The sequence below is a fragment of the Cnephaeus nilssonii genome, assembly GCF_951640355.1.
Source record: "Cnephaeus nilssonii genome assembly, chromosome: 6".
NCBI classification, from domain to species: Eukaryota; Metazoa; Chordata; class Mammalia; order Chiroptera; family Vespertilionidae; genus Cnephaeus; species Cnephaeus nilssonii.
In genome coordinates, this window is record NC_137077.1 from 64,957,401 (window position 1) to 64,974,720 (window position 17,320).

Genomic DNA, 17,320 nt, shown 5'->3' on the forward strand with positions numbered 1-17,320 from the left:
AGGCCCCCGTGTGAATCTGTGGAAGGTTTTCTCTGGGACCTGTTCCAGGAGTGGGGCATAGGGTACACATAGCCTTACTCTTATGGAATACTGCCAGAGAGTTGGTCAGTTCTAACTCATAACAGCCGTGCACGAGGCTTACTGTTTCTCTTACATACTCAACACCTGACATTACCAGACTTTCTACCTTTTGCAATCTGATTGGGGTAAAGTGATATCTTACTGTTTTAATTTGCCTCTCTCTGACAATAAAGCTGCGCATCTCTTTCCTATGTTAGCTGCTGAGATTTCTCCTTCTGTGGATTGTTGGGCCCAGTTTTATATAGTCTCGGGAAGAGACTGTAACTTTCCACTTGAGGCCACTTTATTCTTTCCCAGGGCTCTAAAAAATAAAACTAATAGGCCAAAGCTGTAGCAATGCCTTCAGACAGGGACAGTTATCTCCTATTTCAGTGCCTTGTTGGCCTCCTTCCTAGTGCTAATTACAACCTAAAACTGTATTATTTACTTGTGGTTTACTTGCTGTTGGCCAGTTTCCCCACTAGAAAATGTGCTCTGAGAGACCCTTTCTGCCTCATCTAATTGTTTTACCTGTGCACCTAGAAAAATGGTTAGCACATCATAGCTGCGTGATAAAGAACTATTGATTCTGTCCATTAATTGAATATTAAGCGACACGTGCCAGGTATTTAGTTGGCCCTGGGGAGTCACAAGACACAGTGACTGCCCTCAAAAGGAGCTCACACCTCACCCAGGGAAGACAAGAAAGCGAAGAATTGCCACAAACTGTGACATGTGCTAGTTCCATTGGGAACTCGTCTCAGCGGCAGGACTCAAGCCCTTCCACAGAAAATTCCACTCAAACAGAGATAAATTAAGCAAGGATTCTATAGCACACAAAAGGCAACAATGAAGCATCATTTTAAACAGTTTTATAAAGCTGTGCTCTCCCCCTATAAAGCAGAGGTCAAAACACAAACCCAGGGAAATGAACCCAGGACGTGTCCTCTTTGCAAGAGGAATATGCAAACCTCTCCTCCGGGGGCCTGGCAGACATTCAGCGGGAGGGCTGAGCGGCCATACCCCATACCGTCTCAGCAGCCTGCTCTTCTGGTTTGGAGATTCTGTTTTCTTAAGGCCATGTCAGGGCCTGGAGAACTACCCACAAAATAAACTCCTGGACAAAGATCTAAAGCCGAGTTTATCCAAAGCCCAAACAATCGTCAGACACACCCATTGGCTGAAGACAGTTGTTCTCCCTTTGGCAATCATTTTCATAATGCTCAATTACAGGCTGTTTTATTCCCATGATCTGATTATAAAACGCCAGTCCGTGTAACATCAGATGCCGAGAGGAGAGATTTTCCAGTCTGTGACTCTCATGGGGGAAGAAATCAGAGCCTATTTCAACTTCTCCCAGCGTTCTTTGCCACCAGGCTTAGTCACCCCTCCTCAGTGTCGTTGACCGAGGACAAGCTGTAGTTCCTGAAGACAGGCGATCGATGGCACTGCCCGGCTGCTCCCCAGGGCTGTGGGCTCACTTACCCTCAGACCCGCACGGGACCCAGGAGCTTGCAGCTGTGCTCTGCAGAGTCCCAGGGCTTCCTAGCGAGTGAGGGGGACTGAAGGGGCATCTATCTCTCTCCTGAGCCGGTCTCCTCCCAGAGGGGAAAGGACCGAACCAGAGCGGAAACCAGTTTGCTGAGTACAAATGAACCACTATCCCACTGCACTGGGAACTTCAAACACTAGTGTTTCTTTGCTTAATTCACCTGCATTTTCATGGGCGTTTCCTAACACGGGGGTTTGGACCTTTGTCTCCTTATTTTCTGAAAGAAACCTCAGATAAAGAAATAAACTGGAAGTGGTCACTCTCTTCAATCTCATTAGAGAACAATGCTACGGCCTCTCAATGCCTCCTAGCATGAACTGCCCTTGTAAGAATATATTCAACTATTTAGTCAGCAAATGTATTCCGAGTTCCTGCTCCGTGCTGGAGCGTCGGCAGTGGGCACGAGGTGGGGCCCAGTCGCGGGGTGTTTGTAGCAAAGGTAAATATGACACTGAGGGTAAGGCAGGTGGGAGGAGCAGGGGGAGGGCAGGTGTTTCAGGTGAAGGGAGAAGCCTGTGTGAGTTTCAGAGAGGAGACAGACCAGAACACGTTCTGTGAAGGGCAAAGGGCTCAGGATGATTGGAGCACAGAGTGAGAAGGCGGCGATGGTGAAAGATGAAGCTTAGATGAGGGACCCGCTCTAAGCGAGGGAACAGCTCTCATTTCACAAAGGCCTCCCTGTCGTTTACCCGTGCACGTGTCCTTTCCACACCGCCCTCTGTGTCCTTTCAGAAAACGTGCTCACGCTGTGCATATGCACCCTCACCCCAAAGCCAGTGGTAACCGGCGGGTAGAAGGTTCTTGTGCCATCTGAGGCAGTTGCCACTTCCCCCACAAAGTCTCATGAGCAATTTCGGTGGCAAGCCAGTTTCATCGTTTTTGCATCACAGCTGGAAAGTTACATTTCTGCTGAGGTAGTGGGTCCCATTTAAAACGGTCAGTGATGCCCTGGCCGGTGTGGCTCAGCTGGTTGAGTGTCCTCCTATGCACAGAAAGGTTGCCGGTGTAATTCCTGGTCAGAGCACATGCCCGGATTTCGGGTAGGGACCGTGCAGGAGGCAGCCAATCAATGGTTCTCTCTCATCATTGATGTTTCTATCTCTCCCTCTCCATTTCTCTGTCTCTAAAAATCAATTTTAAAAATCTTAAAAAAAGAAAATTGTCAATAATAAGGAGACAGAGTTGAGTAATCAAATTAGGTTCAATTATAAAATAGTTTTTAAACAATAATGGGCATCAGTTGGGGAAGCTTTTCTAAATGTCTCAGCCTTATGCCCATCTCATGAATACAAACAATCCTCTATGTGGCACCTGGGGGTGTGTATTTAGAAAGAGTCCCTCAGGCATCTGGGTGCACATTGTGGTTAAAATGAACTCACAAAGATCATTTATTTGCATAGAAAAGGACATTTTCAGAAAATAGGTTAATTTTTGAGCATATTTATACAAGGATGGGGAAAATAGGTTTATAGTTTTAATACAAACAAGTAATTAATAAATCTATAATAATAAAAGGGCAATATGCTAATTAGACCAGACTTCTTCTGGACATCATTCTAGCCATCCTTCCTGAGGAAACTGGGGCTGGAGGGAAGCCAGCCCGGGTCCCGGGTCCTGGGTGCCAGGTGCCGGAGGGAAGCCAGTGCCGGCAGCCGGGGGAAGGAAGGCCTAATTTTGCACAAATTTTCATGCATCGGGCCTCTAGTAATTATATAAGAATAAACTGTTTCGCATACTTACAACTATAAATCTACTTTTGCCCACTCTGTCTTGGCTTCACCATGATGACAAAGGACAGAAGTCAGAGCATTTTAGTAAGAGTCAGTCCCCAGAACACGTCCTAGAAAGTTACTTTTGGTAATTTTCCACTGGATCCATAATGTCCGGGCCTTCATTATAATTGGGAAGGTATGAGTAAATTCCCTCTCCACTTTTATTTCCTCCTAAATAGGAAAGAAAGCACATGAATTATTTCTGGCCTAGTGGACCCACTTGGTGCCAGCAAATTTGAGTTGGAGGAATCAGAGCTGCTTGTTATCGTTAGTGACAAGTAGCTGGACAGGCAGCCGTTGCTCTTTCCATGTGAGGCAGCATTAAAAGTCCTGGGGAGACCCTGCGGAACGACCATGCCGCAGTTTAGAGGGGACGTTAGCATCCTTCTCCATGGTCTGCTTTGGTTGGGGCTAAATCACAATTAAATGTATCAAGGAAACATTTTTTAAAAAAGAAGAAACCAGTTGCCAGTAAAAATAAAAACATACAGGGTGTCCACAAAAATGTATGCAGACATTAACAGCTGATAACTCAATTTCGAAAATGAAATGTATTTTAATAACACTGTCTATAAATATTCAAAGTGTGTGTATACACATTATATATATATGGTATGGTAGTGCCAGTGAGGATACAGAGAAGTGGGTAGATTCGGGAGATTTAAGCGGTTGAGCTGACAGCACTGCCCAATGGACTGCCTGTGGGGAGTGCGGGGAGTGGAGGGGTGGGGGTCGGGGGTGGGGAATCAGACGCCATGGCTGGGAACCTGATTTGGACTTGAGGGTGGACATCAACTGACCATCTGATCCACTAAATAAGATAGTTATCATTACAGCACAAAGCTTTCTGCAATGTAAACATAGGAAATAGTGAAATGACATTTACTATGATTTAGAACTATAGAATGTTATTCTTATCTTCACCATTTTTGCCTTATACTTATTAAAACAAATTTAGAAGTAAAAGAATATCTACACTGAGTGGCCAGATTATTATGATCTCTGAACGCATAATAATCTGGCCACTCAGTGTGTGTGTGTATATATATATATATTAGAGGCCCGGTGAATGAATTCGTGCATGGGTGGGGTTTGGCCAGCCTGGCCAGGGGGAGGAGACATGGGCGGTTGGCTGGCCTGCCTGCTGGTCGAACTCCTGGTCGAGGGGACAATTTGCATATTAGCCTTTTATTATATAGGATATACACTGAGTGGCCAGATTATTATGCGTTCAGAGATCATAATAATCTGGCCACTCAGTGTATACCAGAGTTAGAACTTTTAGAAGAGCTTTTGTCAGGAGATTTTTTTTTTTTTTTGGTTGGTTCATGTTTTCTGATTTATTTATTTTTAACATTTTTAATGAAAAATTTCAAGCATATACAATAAAGAGAATAGTGATGAAACCCATGTATATACGTCACTTATATCACAGTTATCAATTCATGTCCAGTCTTATTTTTTTTAAAATAAAGTATCCTCCCTCACAGCTGAATTGAGAAATAATTGACACACAACACTGTTTAAGGTATACAACATGATTACTTGATACACACATATATTGCAAAATTATTACTACAGCAAGTTACATACACATGGCCTCACATAATGACCTTTTTTGGTGTGTATGGTGAGAACATTTAAGATTTACTCTGTTGGAAAGAAAAAGTTTCTCCTCCAATCCTTATAGATTCTTATGTCTGGTGTAAGAATTAAATTGACATGGGACAGATAACCAAGGAAAACCCAAGTTGAATTTTGTACATATTGGGGCTCCAGAAGAAAATGAGGGCCCAGAGGCAATCCGGCAATTGAGGCTTATATGCCATCCAGAGCTCAGGAGAAGGGGCTGGGAGTCTGAGACTTCCAAGGGGAGGAAGGCAATTTACATGGTGAAGAAGCAAATGTTTGATAAACAAATGTTTGCTATGCCAAGTGGAGACAATGAGACACAGAGAGGACTTTGAACAAGCAGGACTGCCCTCTAGTCACCACACCTGGCTCCTATTCTTCACAGTAATCTAGGGTGAGAGCTTCCTGAAACAGGCCTTCTATCCAAATTGTTTTAGGCAGCGAAGGGGGAGGTAGAAAGCTCTTCCTGTGTCTTTTGTTTCTTTAAAAAAAAAATAGCCTAAAATAACTTTTATGCCAATGAGACATATTTTGGGGTGGCAAAGTTCTACTCCCCTATAACTCTCCTAGCAATGATCAAGTATATAATACAACACTGTTCACTATAGTCACCATGCTGCACATTATTAGATCCCCAGGACTTACTCATCTCACACTGGGTTTGAGTGCATATATATCTACCACTGTAATATCCTCTTGATTAATCGACTCCTTTATCATTATATAATGACCTTCTTTGTCTCTTGTTAGTTTTTTTTTTTTTTTAAATATATTTTATTGATTTTTTTACAGAGAGGAAGAGAGAGGGATAGAGAGTTAGAAACATCGATCAGCTGCCTCTTGCACACCCCCTACTGGGGATGTGCCCGCAACCAAGGTACATGCCCTTGACCGGAATCGAACCTGGGACCTTTCAGTCCGCAGGCCGATGCTCTATCCACTGAGCCAAACCGGTTTCGGCTCTTGTTAGTTTTTGACTTAAATTCTATTTTATCTGACATAGGTATAGCCACCCCTGTTCCCTTTTGGTTTCCATTAGTATCTTTTTTCCCTCCTCCCACTTTGAGTCTACGTGTGTCCTTAAAGCTGACATGAGCCTCATGTAGGCAGCATATAGTTGGGTTCTGTGTTTTTGTTGTTGTTGTTGTTTGTTTTTAACCCATTCAGACACTCTCTGCTTTTTGATTGGAGGATTTAATCCATTTTTGTTTAAGGCAATTATTACTAGGTAAGGACTTACTAACACCATCATATTGTTTTCCGGCTATTCTTCCCTTGTTCCCTTCTTCCTCTTTTGCTGTCTTCCTGGGTGAATTGATGATTTTCTATAGTGAAATGCTTTGATTCTCTCATCTTTATCTTTTTTTGTATCTCCTGTAAGTTTTTATTGTGTGGTCACCATCAGGCTTATATGACATACCTTCTAGACTAATAAAAGAGAAACATGCAAATTGACCATACCTCCACTACGCCCACAAGCCACGTCCACCAATCAATCAGGAGCGAGTATGCAAATTAACCCAACCAAGATGGCTGTAGCCACAGACCGAGCAGGAGGCTTGGGTTGCCCCGGCGATGGAGGAAGCCAAGCTTCCTGGCCAGCCCTGGCCTCCACTCAAAGCTACAAAGTTTCAATTATAGAAGATAAATAAATCCCAGCTACCAGGGCCTCCGCTTGGGGTGCCGGGGGGCGTGGCTGGTCTGCAAACCACCACAGGCCCCTCATCCAGGCTGCCCCACACCCCAAAGGAACCCCCACCCTGATCTGGGACACCCTTCAGGGCAAACCAGCTGGCCCACGCCTGTGCACCAGGCCTCTATCCTATCTAATAAAAGAGTAATATGCAAATTGACTGTCACTCCAACACACAAGATGGCCACCACAAGATGGCCAGCAGGGGAGGGCAGTTGGGAGGGACTAGGCCTGCAAGGGAAGGCAGTTGTGGGCGATCAGGCCAGCAGGGGAGGGAAGTTGAGAGGGACCAGGCCTGCAAGGGAGGGCAGTTGGAGGTGATCAAGCCTGCAGGGGAAGGCAGTTAGGGGTGACCAGGCCAGCAGAGGAGGGAAGTTGGGGGTGACCGGGCCTGCAGGGAAGGGCAGTTGGGGGGAGGACCCAGGCCTGCAGGGGAGGGCAGTTAGGGGTGACCAGGCCTACAGGGGAGGGCAGTTAGGGCAATCAGGCTGGCAGGGGAGCAGTTAGGCATCAATCAGGCTGTCAGGGGAGTGGTTAGGGGTTGATCAGGCTGGCAGGCAGAAGTAGTTAGGGGCAATCAGGAAGGCAAGCAGGCGATCAGTTGGAAGCCAGCAGTCCTGGATTGTGAGAGGAATGTCCAACTCCCCAGTTAGGCCCGATCCCAGTAGGATAGGGCCTAAACGGGCAGTCGGACATCCCTCAAGGAGTACCAGATTGGAGAGGGTGCAGGCTGGGCTGAGGGACACACACCCCCATGCACAAATTTCATGTACCGGGCCTCTAGTATAGATATAATAGCCTATTTTTGGCAGATAGTAACTTAATTTCGATCACATACAAAAACTCTACCCATTTACTCCCCTTCCACATTTTATGTTTTTGATGTTATAATTTACCTTTTTTAATGTGTGTACCATTAGCGAATTATTGTATTGATGGGGAAAATGAGACATTTTTGGGTGCTAGCAATCTGAATCTGTGCCATTAACCTAATGCACATTCTTATTAGCCTGTAGTCTAGCCACTGCCCCTTTAATTGTCTGGTCCAGCAAGACCTGTTTACTCCCATTTTAAAGAGGCCATAAACCATCCCCAGATGGAGTTATCAGTGCTGGCGCCAGGCCAGGCCTTTAGTTGTGGTCTCAAGGCCCCAGCACATGGGGCTCTTTAAGAACTTGCAAAGAGGACCAGAAACCCTTATTTGGGAGACAAAGGGCTAGAAAGATATAAAAAGGAAAAGTTTCCTCCATGTTTTTGCTCAGAATTTGAAATCTTTCTCTGAGCCCGCTGACATAATAAAGAGTGTACTCCATTTCTCTGGACATTGCTTGGTTTTTCTCTGGTCTTCTGTAAACAGTAGCTGTAGTTATTTTTAGTACTTTTGTTCTTTAACCTTTGTGCTAGAGTTAAGTGATTTATATACCATCATAGTTCAGTAGTAGAGTGTTCTAAAACTGACTGTACACTTACCTTTACCAGTCTGTTCTGTAGCAGTGTGCATGTCTTTAAACTGCATGAACTAAGCCTTAAATTCATTATGTTCAACCTTTGAATCCTTTCTGAGTAGTTGCTTTACAGCTTTTGAAACCCTTAAAACTTTGTTTTGCATGATGGGAATCTCAAAGACACACACCTTTTGGTTTGATTCCCCCAACCACAAAACAGTCTTTTTTGTTTGGCCTCTAGCTCATTACAATAGTGGACCAGCTACTATGAGCCCCAAAGAGTTCTGTGGGTAAGGAGGAGAAGTATGGATCAGGGTGTGAGTTTATGAGAGCTTTCTAGGGTGGTTGTTATGGCTGAGAGATAGACACTCATGTTCCTATGACAACTGAAGTGTATTGGGTGGGGGAGGAGAAGACTTTCTTACTCTGGCTTTGGTTGATTTCCTCTTTCTTGCCCTTTCTGACCTGTCAGTGACTTTCTCTGAACAGAAAGAGTTAAGTATAGCTGTTGTTTTAAATTCTGTTTGGGAGTTAGGCTGAAATATACATGATAGCTCATGGGTTGTTAGGGCAGAAATTAATACCTCAAGAATTTTCCTCTCCTTTACAGATGAAGAAACTGAAGCTCAGAGAGGTTGTGTTTTATCTGGGTCTCACAACCAGTAAGTGGCAGAACTCAGAGAAAAGCCCAGGTCTTCATTCCTCCTCCTTCACCTGAGCAATTCGATGCACATTTTACCAGGAAGAACTGGAGTCATTTCTTAGAATGATTTAGTGATGCACACACACATCAACATTCTTTTAATGACTTTTAAATATAGCACATGACCATTGGAAATAATTCTTCAGAGTCCAAACTTGACAGTGTCCTCCAGCTCCATTCTCTCTCTTGGGTTACAAGGACATATTTCCATTTTATTGCAAATTGAACATAAGCACTTTTACTATGCAGCCAGCAGTTTAACAAAACCTCTTTAAGAGGCAAACCTCTACAGATTTATCTTGAATGAATTCAAGGTTGTGCATAACCATTTTCAGCAGTGCCTTCCAATGTCTTTGAATGGGCTATGGACAGTTCTCTGATGGTCTCGAATTTATAAATTTATGCACTTTGTATTATTTTTATTTTTAGGACCAGATCTTTATGGAAAATGTGGGTGCAGTGAAACAACTCTGCAAACTAACCAACAACCTTGAAGAAAGAATAGAGGAATTAGAAATATGGAACCAGAAGCTGGCCAGGCTCAAGCGGCTCAGTAGTTGGAAGTCCTCAGTCAGTGAAGCGAGCTCCACCAGGTATGCCCAGGATTGCCACAGGAATCTGGAGAAAGGAGTGAGTCTTTCCATAACCAGGTCAGGCAGCAACCCTTTGTTTCTGATCATTAAGTCCCTATTCTTCTTTTAGAATGTTTTGGAACATAATTGCCTTAAATGATAATTTTCTTTTTTTTTTTCTGCTGCAGCTTTAAAGATTAGACAAAACTTCACCCATCTGTTTAGGAGCAGATGTTACAAGAAGTGCTACATTTTAGTAAAAGGGTCGCTTCTCCTTTAACTAGGCGAGGTGGCCTTTTCTAAATTTAGAAAGCCATGTTTGGTCCTCAGGAAAACAACTTTTATTATTTTTATTATTTAAGGAGGTAAAAGCACAATTCCTGGGATATAATTTATATAAAAAAAGAGAAATATAATGTAACATTTAATGCATTCATTTATGTTTACTAAGGTTCTTTTCCACAAAAGGAACTCTCAATTGCCTTGACTTTTCATTCTTTGCATTACCACTGCATTACAAAAAAAATAGTCATACTGCTGTGTTAGCGACAGCCTGGGTCTTTGTCATATAACTGCTGGAGAGGCATTAGAATAGTAATTAATTTTCTCTTTCTTTTTAAAGCAAATTTAGCAGAATTGTTAGTACTCCTCCAAGAAGGAACATTCCCAAAAAAACCAACAAGGTAAGTAAACTTACATTTATAACTAACAGAAATAATATTTTCTATAAAAAAAGTCTTTACAGCAATTTATTAATATATTTTTTCTTCATTTCTTTGTTAATGAAGTCCCTATTTTGCATCCTTATGCATTTAGGTATTTAAATACTAACTGTTGAATAGATATTACCTGGTTTTTCAGAGAGGTTTGGAGAAATGAATACAGAACATGTTCAGTTCAGAACATAGTATTCCGCCAGTTTTTATTTCTAGTGTCCCCATCAGGTGGAAATTCGCTGGCCTCCACATGCATATGGTCCTGGGCTGTAAGATCTCAGTGTGGATGCCTTCACTCCGCACAGTGCCTTACCTTTGACTTCAGAAGATCCCAAAGGATGTCAGTTAATCCTCAAGCCCCTCTTCTCCCTTTGATATTTAGTACTATATATGCAAATAGAGAGTAGGTATTCACTTGCTTGCAAAGGTTAAAGTGTGATGGCTTTATTAATGAACAGAGACCTTTCATCCAGTAGGATAGCATTTACAGTAAAAAGTGAAGGTTAATCATTTATTAATTTAGAGGACACCCTCTCTGTAAAAAGGAGTGTCAGGGAGGGAGAAGCTGCAATACTCCCTTTCTAGCTGCAGTTCATAGATAGCTGTGCCCCCTCTGACCCACCAGTGTTCCAAAGCTGGTCCTTCCCTGAGGAAGAGATTCATGACCTTATCCTGGTGAGGGATGACCTGATGTGAGGGCCATTGCACTAGTTTTCTCTCTACTCCTCATGTTATGCTACGTTGAACTATGCTAAAAGGACTTAAAAAAAAGCTTAATATTCTAACTAAAAACTACTACAATGTTATGTTGCTGACAAGCTTCTTGATGTACCGATTAAATACATATGTGAAAGTGTTCTTGGGCAAGTTACTTAATTGCATTAGAAAATAGAGATAATAATAGTATGATACCTTACAAAAAAATGCTGATAGGATTAAATGAGCTAAAGCCCTTAGCACAATGTCCAGCATATAGCAGGTACTCAATCAACACAAAACATTAAAAATATTGTGCAGGGAAGGTGCCCTATGTACTAACTAGTTTGCAATGGGATGGGCAGGATGGTATCTCCATCCATAGCGACTCTAATAGGTGCAATTTGCTCATGTGCAACCTCTATAGCTTGCATCTTGCACCCAAAGAATCTCTTTATTTTGCAGTTATCTCAGAAAATTAACTAGGATTTATGGTCCATGAAAGCAGGCCTGTGTCTGTCTTCTTCATGTTATGCCTCAGGCTCTGGCACATAATATTGGCAAATGAATGCATAAATGGAGAGCTCAGTCTGAAAATATTCCTTGAAGTCTCACAATCTAAATTAAAAACATTAAGTGTCTTGGATGTGTGGGTGGGTTGGGGGTTGGGATGTGAACACAGAGTCAGGAAATGATATAGGGATTGAAGAGCACCCATTCAACTTGGAGACCTCTTGAAGTCAACGTCCTAGGCCTGTGGGAGGCAGATAAAGGTGAGACATGACTTATTTAGCTAAAGAATTTCAAGGGAAGATCAGGAGTAAAGGCAAAGAACAGTTGTTTCTGAATCTGATAAACATTGCAGGAGTTCAGGGTCCTGCAGGAGTATTATGGGAGCCGGGTCTTCAAGGAAGAGTGAGTGTTGGCCAGACCAACAGGAGCTGTTAGGGGTTTCAGATGGAATGTTATGAGCAAAGGTCTGGGAGCTGACACTGGCTTCATTGAAGGATTAAGTGGGAGTTAGTTAGGAAGGAGAGTGGAAGATAAGGCTGAAAATACAAGTTAGGCTCAGTTTCTGGATCACCAGGTTAAGGAGTTCATTTGCTAAGCCATGCGGACCTTTTAAATAGCAATGAATATCTAAGTTGTAGGGTATTTCCTTCTTTTACGGACAGAGAAAGGGAGGCAGCATAGCATTGTGATTAAGAGCACATTCTAAAGCCAAATGTTTTGGGTTCATATCCTGGCTTTGTGACTTATCAGTTGTATGATCTTGGGTGAGGAACCTAGCCTTCCTAGGCCTCATTATCCTCCTCTTTAAAATGGGGATAACAGTTCCTGTCTCAGAAGATGGTTGAGGATAATTATGAAGATTAAAAATAGGATGTGCAACACATTCAGAAGAGTTTATGACACTTAATAAGGGCTGTAGATGCGTTCGCCATTATTAGTACTCAAGGAATTCAAACAAAAGACCAATTTTAAGCCATTTCTTAACTACCACCATCATTCAATTTCCTTCTGATCAAAAGCATAATTCTACCCTGTACTCCCAAAGAGGAAGAAAGCATAATACTCCCTATGGCATTGGCAGGAAAACTCATATTTAAGAAGCACCTTATTTAAGGGCACAGCAAACCTCTCCTATCTATCTGGCCAGATTTCCCAGCAATTGCACAGCTGTCTAGCCTGCAGCTGTTGGTCCATTCCCCATATGCAAGTTCCATACCAATATGTGTCAGTCCTAAAGGTTTGTCTCATTCACTTCCTAGAGACTGTAATTTATTCATTTTCATGTCCCCTGTCACGTTGTACATGTTGGTACTTTATGAATATTTGTTGAATGTATAAATAAGACACAGGCCCAAAAAATAGGTGGTGGAATTAGATACCGATGTGTAAGATTTGAGAAGGCACAAAAATCTTTTCCATGGTTTGTCATGATGCCTAAAACCCTTCCACTGGGATTCATCCTATCATGTCTTAAAAGCCTTTTGATTTTGAAAAGCATCCTATTAAGAGAAGTGGACATTTGGCTTCTGACAGTGATTTGTGTTGTAGGCCCTCTTCTCTCATCAAAATTTAAGAATAAGCACTGAATGAATGGCACAGATGATCATCTGTAGGACATCAGGGAAAAGCGGGTTCCCTGGAGCCTGGAGTATCAAGGGAAAGGAGGGAATTGGAGTGGCTTTTGAGAGAGCTTTGTTTTCAGGGAGGCTGAGGAGGAGGGAGATGTAGGATGAAGGGAGCAGGCTTACCATCCCAAGGGAGCAGCGAAGATGCCCCACTGGGAGTGAGTCTTCAGGCGTCCTTTCCGCAGTTGGCGTTACCGCTTTATCATTGCTCGTTACTGAATCTTTTTATAGGTTTATTTTTCAGGAAAAAAACAGTGGTGTCCTAACTGGGTTTTCCAGACCTTGGTTATAACGCTCGTTGCTGTGATGACATTTTGGTAAGAAAAACATCAATGCTATCTATGGGAGCTCCCGTTCTTCCCATCTTCCTTTTCTCACATGTGAATGGAGGCCTGGCCTTTTGTTTACTTTGAAGACAAGGAGCCCTTTAAACTGGGCTTTGACCTTTGATTCAGCTTAGAGGTGAGGGAGCCCTTTATAGACGCATGCTTGGAAGAAAAGCAGCACAGGATTTCTGCACTTTAATGAACAATGAAGGGTGATTTTTTTTTTCAGTCAACTGATGTTTTGTAACAGGTTACTGTGCCTTTCACGTGTGTGTGTGTGTGTGTGTGTGTGTGTGTGTGTGTGTGTGTGTCTTTTTTAGTCTTGCAAATAACTTTCTCAAATTCTTTGGCCTACGTGGGAGAAGACAGTGAGTAAGTAATCAGGTACAACCCACTCTCCCCTGGACAGTCATCTTTATTAGGATTCTTCTAGATTCTTCAGTGGAGACTTCACCCCAAAGGGGCTGTGAGATTACCCCAGGATGTACAATATGATGAATTCGTAGCCAAATTTACCTGTAGTTAAAGCAAGCAAGTACAGTAAGGACCAAAGCCTGTGCTGCGCCAGCTCTGGGTCCCTGTTGTCTGCCATCCCTCCTCTGCAGGGACGTGGAGGCACCCTCCCGGGATGCAGGACTCTTCTGGCCTCTGGCCTCCAGGCTCCCACTGCTGCTATGATGCCCCTCAGACACTGAGCCCTGGTCATCTTGCCTCTGTCCTCCAGGGCTTCTTGTTCTTAGTCTAACTATTCACGTGGTGAAAGGGGCATTTATCTACCCCTTGAAAAATGCTTTGTTAGTGTGGGAAAGGACCGGCTGCTGGCTCATCTCGGGGGAAACAGTCATTCTCAGAGGAAAAGTAAGGGATGGAGCCAGGGTACTTGCACTCCTTTCATCTAAAGCAGCTTCCTGCTATAGAAGACAGTGGGGTCTCCATCTGCTTGCCTCCCCTTTCCATTTTAACTTCTCCCTTATCCTGCCCACCACTGTGGGAGCATCCCCATTATATTTGACACAGAATTCCCATGAGAAGCCATTCCCCCTTTCTCACTCTCCTAAGTGCTCTTGTCTTCTGCTGAGATTCCCAGCTCAGGAGAGTGTGAGCCTCTCACCACTACAGACACACTCAGCATTCTCTAGAGTCACATATTGCCGTGAAAACCCAAGGAAAGGCTGTAGGAGCTCTAAATCCGACACAAAGAGGCTGCTTTTGAAACGTGCTCATGAGAGCTTATGCATTCCGATACTGTTGACCGCCAAGATGGTAAATGGGTGGAATTAGCCTTGTTATCCTATTTCTGACCTGTGGTCTAACTGAGAAGGGTCAAAAGCAGAGTTTGCCCCCAAAGAAAGGAGCAGATGGCCATGTTACTCTAAGATTCTAGAAGTTCTCTGGATCGTGCATTGAAGCAGACGTCAGAGAAATCAGAAAGAATAGTGAGGATTAGTCACAGGCAGATAGGAAAGGAGGGCTGTGGGAGAACAAAGTAAGGGAGACTGGACCACAGCAGGCAGTCGCCCGAGGGACACAACCAATGCCTGAGGCCTCAGTGGGCTCAGCACCACTTTCCCAGGCAGGGCCGTGCCGGCTGGGCTGTAACCAGCTGCCGCTGAGGAAGCACTGGGAGTTCTTTCCTCGTGAGTGGCATGCAGACATGTGGCACGTACTTTGTATGTATTAATGATGGAAATCCACCACCTTTGATGGGGAACACAATAATGAGTTGAGTCTGCAGAATCAGGTGTCAAGTTGAACTGGCAGGAGATCAAGTTTGGTCACCCTGTGTCGGGCCAGCCCAGGGGGATTGTAAGGTCGCCAAGCAGACTTTCACAGGAGAGTTCTAGACTCCCCGAAGAGGAGAATGCTCAGTGCGTGAGCATTGTTGGGAATGGTAGCTTCCCCAAGCTCAGAACCTTTAAGGAAAGCTCCCATTTGGATGTATCAGTTCTGATCACCAGAGTGGGGGGAGACATACTCATTATTTTGAAGCCATGGAGTGTGGAAATGTGTGCTTTATTGAATGTCTTTCCTTCCTCTGTCCAATTTGGTGTATTGTGCTCTGAAGAGACAGGCAGCTGCAAGGTGTCAGCACTGGCCAAAGGGTTTGGCATCCACAACTGACTAAACCTGTGCCTCCTTTAAGCCCCCCCCCACCCCACCCCCACACCACCACACACCAGTGTGGACGCCCTCCACTAGTGGATGTGAACTTTGCTCTGGCTTTTTCCTGCAAAGAGCAGAGGGCTGCCTCCAGCCCTTTACACGCTTCCTCTTGTAATCTTCCACCAGTGACAGATGCTTCTGAGACAGCTTGCCAGGGCCAGGGGGCTGCCCTGTGGAAAAACCCATCAGCATGGGCTGTCCTAGGTGCCTCTGAGCTCCAGGACCACCTGGGCTTTTCTTACCACGGCAGAGAAGCAGAACTGCTGGCTTCCATGGCACGCTGTCAACCAGGCCCGCCCTCCCCCGCCCCTCCCATCTGCGTGGCCTGTGAGAGAACATCTCTGGCCAGCTGGTTGGGTGAGATATATCTGGAATCAAACCTGCCACATAATACTTTCTTTATTATTTTTTAAACAGTGCCTTGACGATAGTCTCCCTTTACATACTTAGTTTAAAAGATCAAGACCAACGTGCCCCAAATCTCCCTCCGAGGTGAGAATTCCAGTCTTGTTTTCCTTTGGGGAGAAGGGTCCTTGAGGGCCTCTTTCATAAATCGTTTCATTATCCTTTCCCAGCAATGTCACAAGCTCTCAGGAGCCGGCCCTGCCACCCACAGCCTCTTCCTCCTCAGGTAAGATCTTCACATTCCTCACCCTTAAACCCAACCTGTGTTTCCTAGGAATTGTCAACAGAAGAAGTAGCCTGTCAGGTTAACCTTGTCTCTTCTCTCCTCTCTGCCCAATGCCGTGCAGCACCTAAAACGTCTCTGGCAACCACACAATCCTCATTCCAAATACCAGAAATCACTTTCTGTGAGATCCTGCCGTGTCAGGAGATTTATTGCTGCCCCATCTGGGGAACAAGAAGCATCCTCTCCAGTCCTGTGCAAAGACTGTCCGAGGAAATGAAACCTCATCAGAGGTCATGGGCAGGTAAAGGATGTTCAAAAAGAAACAGCTAGAGCTTTGAACCTCAGGGCTTCCCCCGACCCCCATCTCCTTGTCAATATTTACATGAATAATCTCTTAATAGTTCCAGATAATTGTTCTACTCTTCTATTTGGGGTGGTGAGATCTTTAAAAACACAAAGAAACGAACTTGCAGTCACTTATAATAAAGTCATGCACTGCCTAACAGTGTTCTAGTCAACGAGTGACCACATATGCAATGATGGTCGGTCCCATCCTATATAATAAAGAACTAATATGCAAATTGTCATCATGCCCTCACACCCTCACACCAGAACTGCTCAGACACTTAACACTGGGGAGAGAGGAATGGGGGCCAGCCAGGCACAAATGAGCTCGCAAGAGAGGAATGGGGACCAGCCAGGCACAAATGAGCTCACGAGAGAGGAATGGGGACCATCCAGGCTGCAGCCTGGGAGAGAGACAAGCCACCTGCCCTGCGGTCCTGGACACCAGCACCTGCGGCTGCGGCCCGGGAGAGGGACAAGCTGCCCGCCCCGCAGTCCTGGGCTCCTGCGGCTGCGGCCCTGGCGAAGCCACCTGCCCACAGTCCCCTGTGGCTGCGGCTGGCCTGGGTGAAGCTGGCCCAGATCCTGGGTGCCTGCGGTCAGCCAGAGGGAGGGAATCCTGGGTCCCGGGTGTGGGGCGAAGCAGAGGTGGTTAGGGGTGATCAGGCCAGCAGGGGAGAAGTTAGGGGCAATCAGGCAGGCAGGTAGAGGTGGTTAGGGGCAATCAGGCAGGCAGAGGTGGTTAGGGGTGACCAGGCAGGCAGGCAGAGGGGTTAGGGGCAATTAGGCAGGCAGGCAGGTGAGCAGTTAGGAGCCAGCAGTCCCGGATTGCGAGAGGCAGTCAGATATCCCCCGAGGGGTCCCAGATTGGAGAGG

At 44.8% G+C, this 17,320-nt stretch overlaps 1 protein-coding gene across 1 annotated transcript in view; it reads left to right on the forward strand.

The window, feature by feature from the left end:
* MYRFL (myelin regulatory factor like) overlaps positions 1-17,320 on the forward strand; it is a 111,626-nt gene that overhangs the window by 78,544 nt on the left and 15,762 nt on the right. The window contains exons 14-19 of the mRNA XM_079775239.1: positions 9,287-9,450; positions 10,052-10,112; positions 13,211-13,296; positions 15,886-15,960; positions 16,044-16,099; positions 16,221-16,400. Of these exons, the coding sequence (XP_079631365.1) occupies positions 9,287-9,450; positions 10,052-10,112; positions 13,211-13,296; positions 15,886-15,960; positions 16,044-16,099; positions 16,221-16,400 (622 nt within the window). The remainder of the gene's footprint in view (positions 1-9,286; positions 9,451-10,051; positions 10,113-13,210; positions 13,297-15,885; positions 15,961-16,043; positions 16,100-16,220; positions 16,401-17,320) is intronic.